At 34.7% G+C, this 19,739-nt stretch overlaps 1 protein-coding gene across 4 annotated transcripts in view; it reads left to right on the top strand.

The window, feature by feature from the left end:
- Positions 1-19,739, top strand: part of KDM4C (lysine demethylase 4C) — a 336,400-nt gene that overhangs the window by 170,234 nt on the left and 146,427 nt on the right. For all 4 annotated transcript variants that reach the window (XM_025051416.1, XM_015594513.2, XM_006918364.3 and 1 more), the window contains exons 9-11: positions 12,728-12,921; positions 15,444-15,682; positions 17,689-18,002. In XM_025051416.1, the coding sequence (XP_024907184.1) occupies positions 12,728-12,921; positions 15,444-15,682; positions 17,689-18,002 (747 nt within the window). The remainder of the gene's footprint in view (positions 1-12,727; positions 12,922-15,443; positions 15,683-17,688; positions 18,003-19,739) is intronic.

The raw sequence follows: 19,739 nt of genomic DNA, 5'->3' as shown, positions 1-19,739 counted from the left end.
TATTTGTATGTTTATTATAAGTAGATATACATACATATTACATATGTGAACATGTATATAAGCTGCTTTCTCCACCTAATGGAAATGCTTTTCCATATCATTAAATGTTCTCCTATAATTAAAAATAAATAAATAAAAAAACCCCATGACTTTTTAAAGGAATACCCTATTGTTCCAGAAAATGTTTTTTCCGTTTTTTAGGTCTTTGGTAAATATTGCTGAGATGAACATTCTTAAAAACAGGCTGGTACATTAATTAATAATTATTTTCTCAGGATAAATTCCCAGTTGCATTAGTGGTCACAGATTCATATTTTAAAAAATTATTACATCTTTAAAAGTTTTATGTGTTGCCAAATTATTGGCATAATTTATTCTTAACTAGTCATGAGTTGGTTTAATGCAGCTCCATTTTGCTGTTTGTGAGTCTGAAGTCAAGCAACTAACAGTAACAGTCATGGAAATTAGTTCTGCATGTTGGATCTCTTTTGGCCTTAAACTGACAGAAATCTTGTTCTTTTCATCTTGATTTCTTAGAATAATGATGAATCTTACAAGAACTGTTTCTCTACTTCTTTGTTGATAGTGTTTTAAATTTGGCCAGAAAGAAATTGAAGAAACACTTAAAATCAATTGTGTGTTTTTCTACCTTCTCTTTGTTTTTCTTCTGATTCATGTTGAATATCATCTACATATTCTTCTGCTTTAAATCATTTCACAAAATTACAGAGAAAAGATAGTAATAGTTCCAGACGTTCTCACACTTGAGTGGGAACACAGGAATTGCCAGATAAAATGGATCTGAGATGCCAAATTATTTATTTATATTATTTACTTTACTGCATTGACTTTCTAAGGAAGTATTGCTGAAAAAGTATATGTTGTCAGTTAATTAAAAAATTTTATTTCCAACAGAATTATTTGTTTTTCTTTTATTATTTAGTGTTAAATTTCCAGCCATATTGTTAATATCATAAAGCCTAAAAAAATTATACTCCTTACAAAAGACATTAATTTTTTGGTCTAGTTAGCTTTCATTGGGTTGTTTCCTGTTTTGGAAGTAATACCAGAGAGTTTTCAGATGGCCAGAGAGATGTGATCAGAGTTGGTTGAGTGTGGGATGGTGTTTATGACATGGCTGTTAAATAAAGTCTCATTTTTTCCTGAGATTCACATTCAGAATTCAGTTTGACATATAAGGATTTAAAAATATAACCTGGAATTTATTTAAAGTTGTTACCAAGTTATTTTTGTTTCTCCCAAGCAAGAGCACCATTAATATATATTATCCAGAGCTTTCATTCTGGGGATTGCATTATGCATACATAGTTATTTTATTAATTTTTTAATTTACTCTTCCCTCCCCTTCCTTTAACAAAATTTTTATTAATATTTTCCTACATCGATATTAGTGTTTGAACTATACAAAAAAGATGGAAAAGGATTAGAGGATGCTGCCTTTATTTCCAATTTTGAAGATGTAAAGAAATGAACATCTGTACCATCAGTCAGATAGTTTTTAAGGTAGCCAATATATCATGAAGCTTGGAAGTTGGCTAGCTGTGTTCAGCCTGTTGCATTACTCAACATGTTCCTATGTACTTAGTTGTTGCTCAATGAGAAATGGAAATCCCAGAGAGGCTGGTTGGTAGGAAATTGAAGCTTGCATCACTTGAATCTTTTTTTCTTTTTCAATTCACAGGAAAGGTCCATCAAGTCACTTATCATTTTTGTGCCTCAGTATCTCATCTGTGAGTTATATGATTGGAGTGGATGATTTACTTTCTAAGTTTTATTCTGGGTGCAGGATAAACTTTTCATTGTGTCCACTTAGTCATTTAAAAAGACTTATCTGAGTGTCTCTGAAAAGTCAACACATCTAGCATCATAGAAGGACTATATGTTGTTTGCTTCTATGCCATTTCTGAAAGTTCTCACCGGATCTTATAGACTCTATGAGCAAATATTTATATTTATAAAACATTTAGATCCTTAAGACTCTTGCAGAGCCCTAATTTTATCTGATTTTGCCTAAATTTACGAGCCATATAAAGTGTGACTTGCAATGCATGGCTTCAGAACAAAATAACTTCATCTGTCCCTCCATACTAAAGAGTTCGATTTCATGCTGTTTTACATGGCACAGCAGGAGTGGATTGTTTAATATCTGTAACTCTGAACTTTCACAATCTTTTTAGCAGATATACAGGTAAGTGTTGAGAAACAAATTCTAAAAAATAATTTCTACAGATTGTTTTGGAGACCCCTGGAGCAAGCTATTTGAATCCATTCCCTTTCTTTTTGCATAGTTTTTCTTTGTTTGTGTTCCCATGGATCACAGAAAGGTAGAGTGTCTAGTCCTATACCTTAAATTGCTTTATAATTGCCCTACTTAATAAGGAAGACATATCCTAGCATGGTGAAACCTGAAAATATTCAGAAGAAATTAATCTGAATCTATTAGAAGTAGGGAGAGCAAAGGAAACCTATTTTGGAAAATTATTAGCTAGACTGGATAAACTCTATCAACATGGCATAATGTCATGCATAAAAAAAATAATGAGACCCAGACATTTGTTTTCAACAACAATTTCAATTTGGTTATGGGTCATAGAAAATGAAGTTTGAGATGGAAAAATATGGCCCACATTTAAATTTAAAACCATTTAAAATATATCGAATATGGTTTTGTTTTGGAATTTCCACAGTAGAGTGGAGAAGAGTGTAGGAGTTGTTCTAGATTTATTTGAATGTGACAAAGGCTGTATTACTTGTGAGCTATGTGACCTTGGACAAATTAACTTAAAATCTCTGAGCCTTTCTGTCTTCATATGTTTAATAAAAAAAGGTTATTTATTGAAAATATATTCTTAAGTGCTTCTTAATCCTCTAGGTACCTAGAACATACTTCTCAGTAAGATAGACACAATGTATGTTTTTATGGTTTAAAATGGAATGGAAAGGGAAGGTCAGATATGGCAAAAGTATCTGAAAAAACTCACAATAATGATTCATTAAAATTAGAATAAGATGTTTGGTTCGGTGATCTTTTTAGCTTTTACGGCACTTTTAAAGCTACTCTCTTTTTCATATCTATGAGAACAGAACATTCTGAAATTATTTTAACAGAATTAGAGTTCTGTGAGCTCTGCAGACCAGTCTGAGGGAAAACAAAGGATATTCAGGTCTCTTACAGACCTTGCTCCATTAATGGACACAAGGACAAAGAAAATGACCTTTATACTCTTTATAAACTGACTTTGTTGATCAATATTGATCTTAGAATTGTATTTCTTTTTTCCCCTGCTCAGTCAGTATAAATGTAATTATATAGTTTATTTTTCATGTACACTGATGAAACAGTCTATTATTTGTCTTTGACTGATATTATATAAAATGTGACCCAGGAAATCAAAGTGCTTTTCAAATATTATTTTCAATTTAATTAGACCTAAATATTTACAAACTCCATTTCCTATATTAAAATAATTCTTATAAATTGTCCATATAATTATAATAATTTTCTTCCAAATTTCTTTGCATAAGAGGGTACATGTACAAATGAGCAATGATTGAATAAGTACATAGCTGGAATAAATCAGTGTTATAGTTGATGTTACATATGACTAAGGGGTGATGGTCCATTTGGGTATACAGTGATGGGTGTTTAGTGTGTTCCGTAGATAGGACCTAACAGGAAACGGGGCATTTTCTGTTCTACTATTACATTAATTTCTTGCATACTTTTTAGCTTTCTTTAGCTATTTGAAGAATCACATGGCTCTCCACCTTTGCAGACAAGTTCTATAAAATACAAGTATTTAGTATTTGAGTACAAACTGAAACTTTAAAAAATTTCTTTGCTTTACAACAGCATTTTATATTTACTTCAGTTTTTTTTGTGGAGAAGGGGGAGTTGGGGAGATTATATTTGTAATTATTTTTAAAGAGCTCAGTTGATCCAGGGTATTTACACACTTTTTGATTTTTGAACCCCTGTGACGGAGCTAGGGAAGTATTTTTATGTGAAGAAGCTGATTCAGAGCTCATGGTGTCCCCAGTTTTACCTAGCTAATAGCTAGAAGAGCTGTAGGCAGTCCAGAGTTCAGCAAGCAAATAGATCAATGTGGCTACTGATTATTAATCATATTAAACGTAATCATATTCATTAAACTGGTGGAATAACCACCAGTGTAGACTTTTTATATCTAGCTTCTTTAGCTCAGCATAAGGTACGTTAGATTTATCTACATTCATTACACTGATTCTGAATTCCTCCTTTTCTAATGTAATATCTTAGGAGAAGTTTCTAATTTCTTGAGCCAGCTAAGATATACTGATCTGTTGGGGGTACTCCAAAGAGAGTGAAATTTGGTTCGTATTTGTAACTGGTAATAAAAATTTTGTGATAAAGGAATGAATGGGCTATAGAAGTAGAATAGTCTACTCACATTTTGGAATTTATTTAGAGGAATTCCAATATAAATAGCCCCCCCCTTAAAGAAATTAATCCACATATTAAATACTTTTATTAATTGTCCGGTGAACACATATAGAAAAATATCTTTAGCAATTTTTATAGTATTTCATTAGGTTAGCTAATTTTACAAATAGTAGACTAATGTCTTGTCAATCAGTGCTGGCTTTACTAACTGCATAATGCATCTATTTTCTAAAGTTGGTTTATTTAACAACTCTTTAAATTAGACAATGTTCCTATTAAAATTATTGATTAAATTTAATTCCATAATAATTGAGTGGCATCTTCGTTAGAACATAATGCCAGAAATACTAGTCTATAAATTAGAGTGTATATTGCAAAATACTGTTCCTCATTCATATTCAGAATGAGAAATAACATAAGAAATAGGCATAAGTATACCAGAGAACGTCTTGGGATTACTGGACATCTACAAATTTAGTATGAATTAACAGTGTGGCAATTTCCCAAAGAACTGGGCCTTTCTCTTCCATACATTTGGTATAATGCAGTGGAAACCTATATATTGGGTGGATTTATATAGATGTGAGATGAAGATGAAGATTGAGGAGTACTAGTGGATTAATAGTAACGTATTTTGTGTTAATGTTAACAGATTACTAGCAGGTTATTCTTTACATGTATAGAGAAAGAAGTTTTTAGTGTTTGGTCATGACTAAGTTGAAAATAGATAAAAGGGTTAAAGAATAGGAAGTAATGATTGTGATGGCATACTTGGATGAATTAAAGAGTAGATTTTAGATCAAAAAATCAGGTTAAAAAAAACTCATCATAGCCATGTTAATTAAGATTCTTAATTACATTCTGTAATTAAGATTTCTCTTGATGTTCTGCCCCTAGATTTGTCTGCATATTTTTTAGTGAAGTATCTGAACTTACTGAGTACTAAATTGTCTGTTGCTATAAAAGGTAGTAATGGACAATTTAGACGATTTAGAATAAAATTATATTTCAGGCATAGTTACTCATTTTGGCTCTAAATAGTTATCACTGTCAGTCATATTTTTATTTAAATAAGAGCTTGCTATGCCTAATACTTTGTAGTGTTTTTGTTACTACTTAATATAGAAATAATGAATGATTGTATCTAATTATGTTAGTAACACATTATTCTTAATTCTTATTGCCATAGCTAGGAAAGTGGGTTGTTAGAAAACAATGGAATGGAGAATATCTGTCTTTTCCTTGTTTTTTATTTATGAAATACTCTTTCAAAGGGCAACTCATACAAATTTTTGGGTTATCAAAGCCAGCGAGTGGTGTTTATTGAATGTTTGGCATTTTTACATATTACACATAGTTCTATATTCTCACAGTTTATATATTTGAGATGTAAGACAGTTTCACTACGTGTCAAGAGGTGATCTAATGTAGCAGTTTGGTTGTATGATGAAGATAACTGATAACCTTCAGGAACAGTAATTTTTTGGGGTGTGCTAGATTTTGATAAACAACATGGGGTGTTAAAAATCAACTTTTTTGATTATCGATTTGAATTTCTGAAAGAAATAGAAATTGTGTTGCATTTTTTTAATATTAGCCATTTTACTGTTAAATACACTTATGATTATTATAAAGTATCTTTGGTTTAAAGACACACTTAACTACTCATGGGTTAGCAGAAGACAACAATATGTACTTTATTTGGATACTCATACATCCTCAGAGCAAGTTTGCCATCATTGGCCCTTACCTTCTTTTTTATTTGCTATTAGTAAATCTAATTTATTTTCTTTTTCTGATCAAAGATGGCTTCACAAGCAATTAATTTTTCTGGATTGCTGTCTGCAGTGAATTAGCCAGAAAAAAAATTAACATTGAAGTCTAGTTTCCTTCTTATAAAGAATTTCTTACACCTTATTCACCTTATTTCTTATACCCTAAGTTCCAAGATAAAAGGAGATTTTAGTATCTTTGCCATAAGAATCTCAATTCATTTTACAAACACACAGCTGCAATGCATTAAGAATTTCCTATAGAAGAAAAACATCGAAGGGATTATCTTTAGTATTAGAGCCAATGTGATAGTGGAAAAATCATTGACCATCATTGACCTTGGGAGGTTCTTAAGCTCTTTGAGTACCAGTTTCCTCTTCTGTTAAACCTTGTCTCATTTATAAGAATATATCACAATCGCCTTCATCAAGGCAGGTAAACCACCTGGCCCATGAAATATGAAACATATTAAACCTTGTCTCATTTATAAGAATATATCACAATTGCCTTCATCAAGGCAGGTAAACTACCTGGCCCATGAAATATGAAACATAGCTGGTGTTTACAAAACATTAGTTTCCATCCTCTTTTTTTTTTTTAATTTCATCTTCCCACTCCCTCCCCTTTGGCAACCATCAACTTGTTCTCTGTATCTATGGGTCTGTTTCTGTTTTGTTTCTTTATTCATTTGTTTTGTTTTGTTTTTAGTTACCACATATAAGTGAAGTCATATGGTATTTGTCTTTCTCCATCTGACTTATTTCACTTAGCATAATACCCTCTAGTTCCATTCATATTCTCACAAATGAAAAGATTTCATTTTTCCTTATTTCTCAGTAATATTCCAGTGTGTGTATGTGTGTGTGCATATATGACACATCTTTATCCATTCATCTGTTGATGGACACCTAGGTTGCTTCAGTATCTCGGCTATTGTAAGTAGTGCTACATCGAACATAGGTGTTCATATTTATTTTTGAATTAGTGTTTTTGTTTTCTTTAGATAAATACCCAGAAGTGGAATTGCTGGATCGTATGGTAGTTCCATTTTTAATTTTTTTGAGGTACCTCTGTATTGTTTTCCATATTGGCTGTACCAATTTGCAACCCCACCAATAATGTATGAGAGTTCCCTTTTCTCCACATCCTCATCAGTACTTGTTATTTTTTGATTTCTTAATGACAGCCATTCTGACGATGTGAGGTGATATCTTATTGTGGTTTTGATATTGCATTTCTCTGGTGATTAATGTGGTTGAATATATCATATATCTGTTGGCCATATTATGTCCTCTGTAACAGCCTGAGGAGATTCTGTTAGCTCAGTCCTCTTCACTGTGGCTTTGCCCTTGGGGTTATTTTTCCTTCATTTCATCCTGTCTCTGTCCCTTTGAGTCGAGGTTGGCAGCATTTCTGCTGTTATAAAATTCTCAAAAACTGTGTTGGTCTTCTGTGCAACTCATTGGTGCTCAAGCCATCATTCAGGAGGGGCCTCCACACGTCTTTCCTAGGTGAACACATCTCTTTTGTTCTTGGCTTCCACCGTTCTATGAATCATATGCCTAATCTCTTAAGCAAATGTTTTTCCAGCCAAACCGTTGCTCAGTCTCCAGAGCACACTGTAGATAGGCTAAGTGTTTTCCCAATTGGTTCCTCTTTGCTTGGCAGTTCCGTCATCAGTTTCTTTCTTTCCTTTCCTATCTTACAATAACCCGAAAAGAAAACAAGGCTGTACTTTTCATACGTTCCTTGGAAATGTTTTCAGCTGTATGTCCAAGTTGATCACATGTTCCACCTTCCACCCACAGGAGAACATTATTACGGCACTTCATAACAGGTGTTCCTGGTGTCCATGGGTTCTTGCGATCTCTCAGGATAGAAACTGAGAGATCACTACAAGAAAGTTCAGGCAAGAGGCAAAGGTTTATTATGCTTATGCACAAGGGAACCAACCCTGAGAAAAAATGGTTCAAGCGGCTTCTTGAGAGAAGTTGAGGCAAGGTATTAAAGATGGGTAGGTGGGGTAAAAGCTATGCCTAGGCATAAAAGGCGGAGGTTTCTTGGTGCCTCGCAGTGTGACTACGTGCTTCTTCATTTATCGTGTGTCTCATTAGCATGGTAAATCTCCACCCTGAATGTGATTTTTAGTATTTAAATAAGGGAAAGGTTACCTTAGGGACACTCTTGGGCCTAACTGCCCACGTTTAGTGATAGGGAAAGTCCCTTGTTTCTGGAATGCCTCTGTTTACTTCTCAGGGCTCCTCCATGTTGAGTGATGTTACCCTGGGGCAGATGTTCTTGTGAAACTTATCAGGCTCTAGCAGTTGACCTTTTTGACTAACTCAACAGCAGAAAGTTGCCCTCCTGTCTCACAGGGATCAATTTTCCTCCAGTGTCCCAAACCATGCTCCTATTTTCCATCCAAAACCTCACCAGAAACATTGTAAATAAAGTTCATATGTCTAACAACATTTTGTTCATGACTACCTATGTATTGTTTATGATGATAGAAGCTTTTTTTAGTCTTCTCTTCTCCAAATGTATCTCCACACTTTTAGGTTTTTGTTACAGCAGTACTGCACTTTCTTGTAGGAAAATTTGTGTTATTTTTTTTTCAATGTGCATTTTATTTTATTATTAATTCCAAGTAACATTTGTATTAGTTTTAAAAGGCTCTATAATTTCCTAGGACTGCTGTAACAAAGCACCAAAAATTTGGTGGCTTAAAACAACAAATTTGTGACTCTTTTGGAGACTCCAGGTCCAAAATCAAGGTGCCAGCGGGTCTGTCCACCCTCTGAGATCCTTTCTTGTCTTTTCTTGGTGGTGGAAGTTAATCCTTCGTGGTCCTTGCCTGTACACATGCTACTTCATTTTGTGCTTCCATCTTTACATGGCCTTCTCACCTGTGTGTCTGTGCCGATGTCTCTTCTTTTCTGGTAAAAACACCCGTTCTGTTGGAATAGGGACCACTCTACTCCAGTGTGACCTTAAGTAATTACTTCTGCCATAACCCTATTTCCAAATAAGGTCACATTCTGATATACTGAGGGTTAGCATTTTAACACATCTTTTGAGGGAGACACAATCCAACCCATAACGCCCAAATAACAACCATATAGCAGCCCAAATAGCCACATCAAGTGGTTGCTAGACAAAGTGATTACTTTGTCTTATTTTAAGGTATTCTTCCCTTAGTTCCTTCCTAATTATCATTTTAATTGTTATAAATAGACTGAAAAGCAGAATAATTTCACACATTTTTGCTTACTTTTCAAAGCCTTCCTCACCAGATATTTGCATATAAAAGCAGTTTTTAAAAAATATATAGTCATCCTATCTATCACAAAAAAAATGTTAAAGTAATACTTTAGGTGTTTTGTTAAGTATTACCTTCTTATTTTATTAATCATATTTCGTGGTTATATGAAATTTCCAATTCTATAATTCAAATGCTAACTCAGTATTTTCTGTCTTAGAAAGTTGCTGATTTTTAAAAACATTTTTATCTTTAGATATCTGGAAGACAGGAATAATCATGATTCTGTGTAATAAGTCTTAGGGTAGCAAAATATGGAAAAATTCAATGTGTACAGACTCCTGATAATTCTCTCTATATTTGGACTTAGCATTTTTGATTAATATGCATGTTCTTAAAAGGAGCAGTAAGAATAGCCAGCCATTCATATTAGTATTTTGACTTCATACCAAAAAATTTGCTTGAAAAGTATGATCTATTATTGGTTATTGCTCTTTGTACCAGTATGTAGTAAGTTTCTTTATTTCTAAATGAGGGACTGTTAATGTCTTCCTTTCTGACTAGTAAGCTATGTAGTACGTTTTCTTAAATAAATCCCCTTTAATCTTCATAGAGGTTTAAATAAATTTTATTATTTGTCAGTACTAATGAAATTTTTTCTGTGCTGCTGAACTTTACTATTTTTGACTGACATTGTTCCTTGTATTTGAGTATTTTGTGGGTTTATTTCTGAATATTTAAAATTGAAGATAATACTTATCTACTGTACTTATAGTGAGTCAAGCAGTCAATCCAGTGATAGATCTTGTTTCATGTCTACAAAATTCAAGACTTTTGGGAGAGGGGAAAGGGAAATTAAAATGTGCGAGACAGAATTCTCCTACGCCAAAGAAACTTACGGTGTCTATATTGTCCTCTCTTTCCTTAATTTTTCTTCATGAAACAAATATTAGTAACGCTGTTAAGAACATAAGAAAGTTTCTGCCGGTGAGTCTAAACTTCTCTTTCTTTCTTTAGTGAAAAGATTATATCTTAAACCAAATTTACGTAAATTTCTCAGGATCCTCATTTTCCATATTCCTAAGCCAAGGTAAACATAGCAAAATAACTTACAGCTGTCTCTGTACCTAATAACAGAAAGCAGTGCTGCAGATTAATAGCGATGCAGGACAGGGCAAAGTTCCCTGACTGAGGGAAGCCCAAGCCCTGCACGGAGAGAAGAGGGTCCTTTGGCAGTGAGTGTAGAAAGAATTCAACACACAGCAAAGTTAGCCAAAAGGAAAGTTTATTAGAAAAGGGGTAACACTCAGCAGACAGAGTGTAGTCTCCTCTCAGAGTCAGAGAGTGAGAGGGACCTTGAATGTTCAGAGAATTCAGTTTATATATCCTTCTTTAGTTCCCATTTCCTTTTATATAGACATACAGAGAGGAAGGGGAAGAGTACTAGTGATAGGCCTTCTGGCAGTTCCCAGCCTTTAATCCACAGGTTTCCCATGGTTTTAGCCACAGGGAATGAACGATTATATGTGTGTAGGGTGCAACTTAAGACTCTGTTGTTCCTCTTTCCTCTTCAAAGGTATGGGGAATGAGCTGTTAGCAATCCCAGCAGAAATCTTTTGTTCTGAAGGTGTCCTCTTGGCCTGGCTTCAGGGCTGATCAGCATATTGTGTCTGTGAATATAGTTTGATTAACATTTTAATTCTCTTGCCTCCTCCCTACATTAGTAGTGCTGAATTTAGAGGAACAATTGGTACAATTCAGTGTTTAGGAGGAATTTTCTTTGGATGGCAGAACAGGATGGCATTGTGTGGTAGGAGCGGGAGTGCTGAGGTAAGGAAGCATATGGAGCATTTGGGCTCCAGTGCCGATGCTTGGTTGAAGAGGGATGAATAGTCATGTTAACTTGCAGTGGGAGAAACCTGGAAGTTTCACTGAGGGACTCAAATCTTGGTGTCCTTGAACGCCTATCTTCAGGAGTTTAGACTTAATTCCAAAGGCAGAGCAGGGTGATTACACCTTTACTAAACTCAGATACGAAAGATTACAAGATATTTGAGGGATATAAAAGTGACAGCTGTAAACATGGGTTGGTGCTAGGAGAGACTGGAGGCAGAGAAATCAGTTAGCTTTGTTGTGCTAGGATTCAGTGTCTGACAGTGAAGCTGGAAGGATTCTGGTTTAAAGAATTTATATAGGAAACATTTTAGAGGAAGAATTAACCATAGATTATGACACATTAGATTTCTGGGGGTAGAGGAGAAGGGAGGGATTAGGAAATGTTGACTGCACGTAGAAGAGTGGAAGAATTGCCATATCATTAATAACAATGTTTGCAGTAGAAGATGTTGGTTTAAGGCATGCTGAGTGTTAGTTGTTTTCTGAACTTTCAAATCATAATGCCTGTCTGAACATTTGAATTCTATGGAGGTAAGTTGTGGGCTGGAGATTATTAAATCAATAATTAATTTGCATGGAGATGATAATTATATCACCAAAATATTGAGCCACTTACAGTTTTAAGGCTATAGGCGAGTCAACCAGTCTGTTGCCCAATGTGTTAGGGATTGTGAAGGTATATTTATTACACCTTTGAGACTACTTCTGTACCACTATTTGAATGACATCTGTCCTCTTTTCTTTCAACTTCTCATCTTAACAGTATTCCTTCTTCCTAGTGAATATGTTTGTAGTGGTGATGATGGGTGTTTTATGTGATATGATATAGAAGTGTTCATTTGCTCCTAATTGTTGGTTACTTTGTGAGAGTATGTTTGTTAATAAACATAACGAGATTTAAAATATATCCTGAAAATTTATCTCAAGCCATTTGTTTAATTGTTATCATATTCCTTGGCTATTTATGTTTGTTTGCCAACTTAAGTTTCCAGTTTTACAGACCTTTCAGTGTTCATCTCACTGATACGGCCTTGTGATGGGAGAATAATCCTTTTGTTGCAGGCATACTTTCAAATGTGTGCTCTTTTCCTTTTAGTTGTTGGTAAACAGTTCCCTATGAACTCTACAATGCCTTTTAATATATGATTTTACCATTTTTAAATGTGAATATACAGGTTCTCACCTTCATTCAGAAGAAATTGAGTTTATCCCTGACTGAGTGTTTGAAAATGTAAAACATTATCTTCAATTACGTGATGACTAACATTCATGTGTGGTACATTTATAGTACAACTGTGTGTGACTTTATGTAGATAGTGAAATGTTTAAAGCATTACAACGCTATTGTGTTTCAGTGCACCTGCAGGAAAGACATGGTGAAAATTTCAATGGATATTTTTGTGAAGAAATTTCAGCCAGACAGATATCAGCTTTGGAAGCAAGGAAAGGATATATATACCATTGATCACACAAAGCCTACTCCCGAATCCACCCCTGAAGTAAAAGCATGGCTGCAGAGGAGGAGGAAAGTAAGAAAAGCATCCAAGAGGTAATGATCCCTCCAGACCCCATCCCACTTCTACTTACGCAATTAAAATGGGTCATGAATATGACGTTATCAAAGACTATTCACTTTTTAAATATTCATGATAAGTTTACTTAATATGTTACTGAAAATTTGAGGCAAATTGTTTTTAATTTGAGAGAAATGTAATAAATAAATAGAATGTAGGAAGAGATGTATTTTATGTTCAGTACTATTCCTCAAGTTGTTGTATATGGCAAGTAGAACAATACCAGAACTTCCTAGATCCCTTACACTAGTGTATTTTAAAGTTTTGTTGATGCTCTTGTTTCACCTCCATATTTTTATTAACTTCAGCAACTTGATTTTAATATTTTTCATTTTGCTACCAATTTTATTTCTGATTTTAGCAGTTTATTTGTCAAACATCTGAGATGCTACTTTTCTCATCTGGATGCTTGTATTTTGCTACACTTGATTTTTTTTTTTTTTAATAAGATGTAAAGCAGAGTGTGTGGCATTTCTGTAACATGGTTGTCCCTATGAACTTTCTTCTACATTCTGTTTTTGTGGCCAGAGCCATTTCAGAACCATTCACACTCATCGTGGGCATATCGTTTTAAAACCCATTGAATAGGCTATGCATTATGCTCAGGTCCTCAGGTAATTTTTTAGGCTCTCATGTTTTCCAGGGTTATATTACATTTTTACTCTCCAATGTTATTCATTGCTTTTCTTTCAGATTGTAAAAGTAATATTTGTACCCTGGAGAAAATTTTTAAAATAAGGAAAAGAATAATGAAGGAATCCCAAGTCACCCATAACCTCACAATCTAGAGATAACCAGTGTTAACATTTTGTATATATCCTTTGCATATATATTGATTACATATTATATAATATATGCTTTTCTAAAATTGGGCCATGCTCTATTAACAATTTGATGACTAGTTTTGTGGGTTTTTTTATTTGTTTTTTTTTTTTTTTTGGTAACTAAATGATTTGCTACAAGGTAATTTTTTAATGCCTACATTTATTTAACTAATCCCCTATATTTGGACTGTAGCTTGTTTCCAAATTTTTGCTAACTAAATAACACTGTAATTTTAAATCTCTGGCCACACTTCTGATGCTTATTTGAATCTCTAAATATTGTAGTCCTTCCTATGTGGTAAAAGGGTATTATTCGTAACATGTGTGAGCATGTGTGTGAGTGTTGTGTCACCATCTAAAATGTATAACTTACTATGGGTTACATTCAGAAAAGTTTGGGAAACAGATTGAGAGTTAATGCCTTTGATAAATGTGTTGACCCGTATTACCAAAAAAGCTAGCTGTGGGAGGGAACATAGATCTATGATGTTGAACAGATTTGAAATGCCTTTCTGTATGTTAAAATAATAGTGGATTTTGCTCACCCAGTTTGAAAGCCTAATGTTAAGGGGCTTGTTGATTATGCTCAGCTGTGTGGCTTGATCATTGAGTTTGCCGACTCCCTTAAATAATACCCTATCTAGAGAAATGTAATGGAGTGTGATCCATTCGAATCTCAAAGAGATGTCAGCCATCTTATTTTACTTGTACTATGCTATTAGTAGTGTGAAAATTTTCTACACTGGCCAGTACATGGGTTCTCAATAAACATGACAATGCGATCGATGATAGTACTGGTACTGTTACTACTAGCAGTAGCCAAAGCTAATTTGCATAGGTTATCCTTGGCTACCTTCTTTATCTCAGATCTCTGCCCTCCCTGACTTCCGACAGTGTTTAGTGTCGTGGTGCGTGTGTGTGCGTGTGCACACGTCTGCCTGTGCACTGAAATACATGTTGGTTTGAGTTGTAATTCTTCCTAAATGAAAGTGTAAGAAATGTTGTGCCATACACAAAAAGCATCTATGACCAGCTATCAAGTGGCTTGCTGGAAAATATTAGAGGAAAAAAAATTGGTGTCCACTTTGAAAATAATAAGTTGATATAAGATGTTAGATACGTACAGTTGGCCTTCTTGCCTCTTATTTTCTTTAGCTAATGATGACTTGGCATTTAATTTTAATAATTTTCTTGAATACTTCAGAATTATATAAAACTTGGGAAAATGTCACTTGTTCACCTTGGAATGTAAAGAATCTACTCAGATTTTAACAACAGCTTTATGATAAAGGGTCTCATTTCCTTTTCTGTTTTTCATTATCTAAATAATATTTGATTTATTGATTTGATTTCCTCGTGTCATAGTTTTTCACTTTATTTTTATTTTCACTTTTTTTAATCGTTATAAAGTTTTAACAAAAACTTTTCCCCAATAATGTTTAATAATTTTATATAATTTAATTTTAATTTTTAGTAGTTTTAATTGTTATTAAAACTTGTTAAGATTTTTAATTTCAAATTTAATCCATTAATTGTGAAGATTATCTCTGCACAATGATTAAAAACCTATCATTTGTTTTCTTTCAGTAATTGAAATTAACATTTGTATTGGTATGTGTTTTATCCTGTCCATTGCAAACATTCTGTTCTGAACATAGTTCTCTTGTTAATAGCTCCCAGTGCACTAGTTCTCACTCTAAGAGGCCTAAGAATGAAGAGGACAAGGAAGTGTCAGCTGCAGTTGATGGGGCAGAGGGCCCCACCACTACTCCAGACCCAGATGACCTCAAGGTCAGTGAAAAGCCAGAAGCAGCAGCAAAGCTGGAGAACACAGAAGCACCTTCAAAGGAAGAGGCCTCTGCTAGCAGGATGCAGCTGGATCAGAATTCATCAGATAATATCAGACTCTCAGGTGAGAAACTGGCTGATTGTTTCACAACTAGTAGGTGGTCGATGATCTGATGCCTTTGATCTGTGTTCGCTAGGATAGATAACTTACTTTTCCACATAGCTTACCCAATAAGGTATCTAAAGTTATCAGGTAACTCAGTCAGGAGGCCAAGGGAATGTGATAAGTTAGGAGCACCACTGCTACATTTAGTGGAATTAGAATTGTAAGACAGCCAGCCAGCAGTGCTTATGTGGTTTAATAAAAAGGAAGATTCTAAAATGAAAAATAATTTTTTGGTGCAACTCAATATACAGTACATTTTTGGAAAGTTTCTCTTGAATTCACATGAAACAGAGAAAACCAATTATAGATAATTCTTTGCAGATTCTTAGTTTTTGACTTAATTTTAAAAAAGAAATAAAGAATAAAGTTTTTAAAAAGAACAACAAAATCATTCAGTCTTGGGAAATGGTATTTATAGCTATTTCTCTAAACTAAAGCCATCATCTGTAAGTCTCAACTACTTTATTTTTTTCCCTTTTAATATCATATTTCTCATGAAACTGCTTTAATGCTTTGCTTCTTTAATATGTTGGACATTTGTCCTTTTACTGATCAAGCTTGTTGGTAATTCCTGTCTTCCTCTCATACCCCTTATCCAGTCTTTCTCTCATGGACTCTTCCAGATCTGGCCCCCTCATCTTCTTCCTCATTCAAGGCACCATTATCTCTTGCCTGGACTATTGAAGAAATGACTTCCTTTCTGTTTTGCCATGTTCACTCTAGATAGTTCTCCATGTGGAAGTTATAGTGATCCTTTAAAATGACGTAGCTTAGATCTTGTCCCTACTTTGTTTTTACTCATTCCATTTAGAGCAAAAAAAAAAAAAAGGTCCTTATCACAGTAATAATTTATCTGATCCTTGGCTGCCTCTTCATCTTCATTACTTTTTGCTCTTGAAATAACTGTATTAATAGAGTTTAAATCATAGATTATTCTTCAGTGAGTTCATGCTTTAGTGGAGAGCTAGATAAATATAATTACAATCCAGTGGGTAAGTGCCATAGGATGTTGCTAGTGTACCAGGGACAGACCTGAAACAAGAGGCTGAACTGGTAATGTTTCTTGGAGTAGGCGATATCTGAACTGATTTGAGAGAAGTAGATAGAAGGCAGCAAGGTGGAGAAGGTAAGGAAGGGAATAGCAACAAGCAGTGCAGAGAAGATAGTTATACAATATATATGGCTATTTCTTTATAGTCCCTCACCATAGTTTAATTAACCACTTTATGAATTACTGGGTGGTTTAGGCCAAAGGCACCCAATTTTATTAGTTTTGTCACTACATAGTTCCTTGCATTTTGACCTTCAGGTTTTGAGACCTGGCAGAACACTTAAGTAGAAGATGTGGCTAGGTTCAGCATCAGAACTGGTATGCAGTAGGTGAAATGATGCCTCTGTGTGTGTGTGTGAGTGTGTGTGCGCACACGCATATGTATGTTTGTAAGGGAAGGGTGAAAAGAGATGGCAATAGAAGAGAAGTGCTTATGATATTCTTCTTTTATATGCTGTCATTGTGTGATGCAAGATTAGTGGAGGACATTATTTTTACTGGATCTGTACGGCCTTACATGTGTTCTTTATATACATCTTCTGAGCTGAAATGTTTTATCAGTAGCAGCTTTTAGCATCGTATATTGGAATATATTTCTTATTTTTAGAAAGATTTCGAATTGCTATTGCTTTGGATAATTATTGTAATTGCCCTGGATTTTGATATTGGTATATAGTGGAACCTCTTTTTAATCTCTTGTTTTGTCAATAAGTACATTCTTTTGCCAAGCTCCAAGGTCTCACCTTAACAACTACAAAGGCTGCATGGTGCTTCGATGACCTTTCCCACTCATGTCTGCGGAAGTTTAGAGAGGAAGTTGGAAAATAGAAATATAGTTGAGAATAGTTTAACAATTGTATTCAGTCATAATACAATGCAAAATTTATTAACAGTCTTTCGTTTTATTCCTCAGGAAACAGCTGCTTAAGCACATCTGCAACAGAGGAAGTAAAAACTGACGATGACCAAGCCTATGCCATAATTCCACCTTCGAATCCCAGAGAGGCTGATGGTGTCATATCTAGGGGCCATGTGACATCCAAGGAATCAGACCCGCCCAGATTTCCTTGGCCAAAGTCACCTGAGTCATGCTCCTCAGTGGCAGAGAGTAACAGTGTGTTGACAGAGGGAGAAGATAGTGATGTGGAGAGCTGCGGGAGTGGCCTAGAACCGGGGGAAGTTGCAGTGGTCCCCAGTGGAGAGAGAAATGGCTTCAAAGTCCCCACTGTAGGTGGCAATGTCCGTTTTTACTGTATTTCTTGTGTGGTTGATGTTCTGAAAACTACTGTGTGTCAAAATCTTGCTGTAAGGTAGAAATAACATCTCACATTTATGGATTTTAATCATATTTCCTTTGATGACGGTGGTAAGCCGCCTGGCTTACATGGTGATAATTCTTTTGGCCACATGTTGGAGCTTAATTTTCTTTATTTTAAAATTTTTCTAAAATTAAGCTCTTTATTTTGAGAAATATAGATTTATGTACAGTTTTAAGAAATGGTACAGGGAGATCCTGTATACCCAGTGTCCTCCAATAATAATTTCTTGGAAAACTGTAGTAGGATATCTCAACGATACTAACATTGACAGTCAAGATATGGAATGGTCCTATTACCTGCAATGTTAGTTGGACTGGAAATGATCCACCCAAAGGGCTCTGACCTCCTCTTGCCAACAATTAATATCTCTGGGTCCCAGGCTTTCCATAGCCTCTGTTTAAACATTAGGGCTCCCTTGGTCACACTCTCCCCTGACTCTTTCCTCATGGACTCTGTTTCAAGGATCAAGCTGATCTTTCTGGCCCTGTCCACTGCTAGAAACAGGCTCTTTGCTTCTTGGAAAACTCGAGGCCCCTCTTGATTACCAGGCTCTCCATTCCATTTGATTGCATAGGGCCTTCCTGTTTCTCTTATGTTCTTGCTAATATCATAAGCTTTCAGCATAAACTGTTGCTGTAACTGTAAGATTGTGAGTGGATCAGGCAAACTCCGATTGTGTGTTGTGATTGTCAGAATTCAGAATTTTAACCTATATAATTTGATGAGGGACTTTAAGTGGATGAGTAAGGAGAGCCTCAGTTGTTTGAACTGATAAATTGAGCAGGGCCCTGAACAGACCAACTTCTTGATTGCTCTTGATCATATTAACTCACCATAGGCCTTGTCGAATCTTTGGGTAGTAAGGGAGATTAGATGAGGAAATCCTCTTAACTGATCTCCCTAGTTTAAAATGTCAAATAAAATATAGATAATTTCTTAACTTGACCTAATAACTTATATCATTAATTTATGCATGGTTGTATAGTCTACTGAACCATAAAATGTTTATCAAAAATATGAGAAATAGAAAAATGGTCTAATTTATTTGAAAAGGTAGCTAAGGGAAGTTTGAAAGTAGTATTCACATACTGTTTAGTAAACAAATTTTATATTTTAATTTCATGTAATGATTAATTTTAGTTGAACAGATATTGAGGTTTTGGAATGATGAATAAGTCAAATGCCTGTTTAGTATATTTAGTCACATACTTTAAACTAGAATGTAATTGAAAGTAACTTTTCTGGCTCCTTGCTCCACTAAGTGGAGATGATTCTACTCTTAGTGCCGTTTTTAACCTTCACCTTTGCCATTTCCGTGAAAAAAGATTGCCTGCGTAGGAAGGCAAAGAAATGCTACTGTCGAGGGCTGGGTGACTTGATTTGCCCTTCTTAGAAACAGCTACGTGGTATTCTTTTCATACATCGTGGTCGGATGATGCAATCATTCCAAGTAATACGGACACATTTCATTTTTGTGTAGTTTTGAACAGTGTTTTTTATTATTAAGTGTAATACTGTGTGTATGCCGGTAGCAGTAACCTTTATCAGTCTTCTCAAGAAATATTTTTTGAACATGGTCTGTCTATACTATGCTCCATTCTCTCCCTAGAATATATCAAATATGTTAACATTATATCTTATTCCT

Source organism: Pteropus alecto, unplaced genomic scaffold (assembly GCF_000325575.1).
Source record: "Pteropus alecto unplaced genomic scaffold, ASM32557v1 scaffold95, whole genome shotgun sequence".
Classification (NCBI taxonomy): Eukaryota; Metazoa; Chordata; class Mammalia; order Chiroptera; family Pteropodidae; genus Pteropus; species Pteropus alecto.
This window is presented reverse-complemented; position numbering and strand designations above follow the sequence as displayed.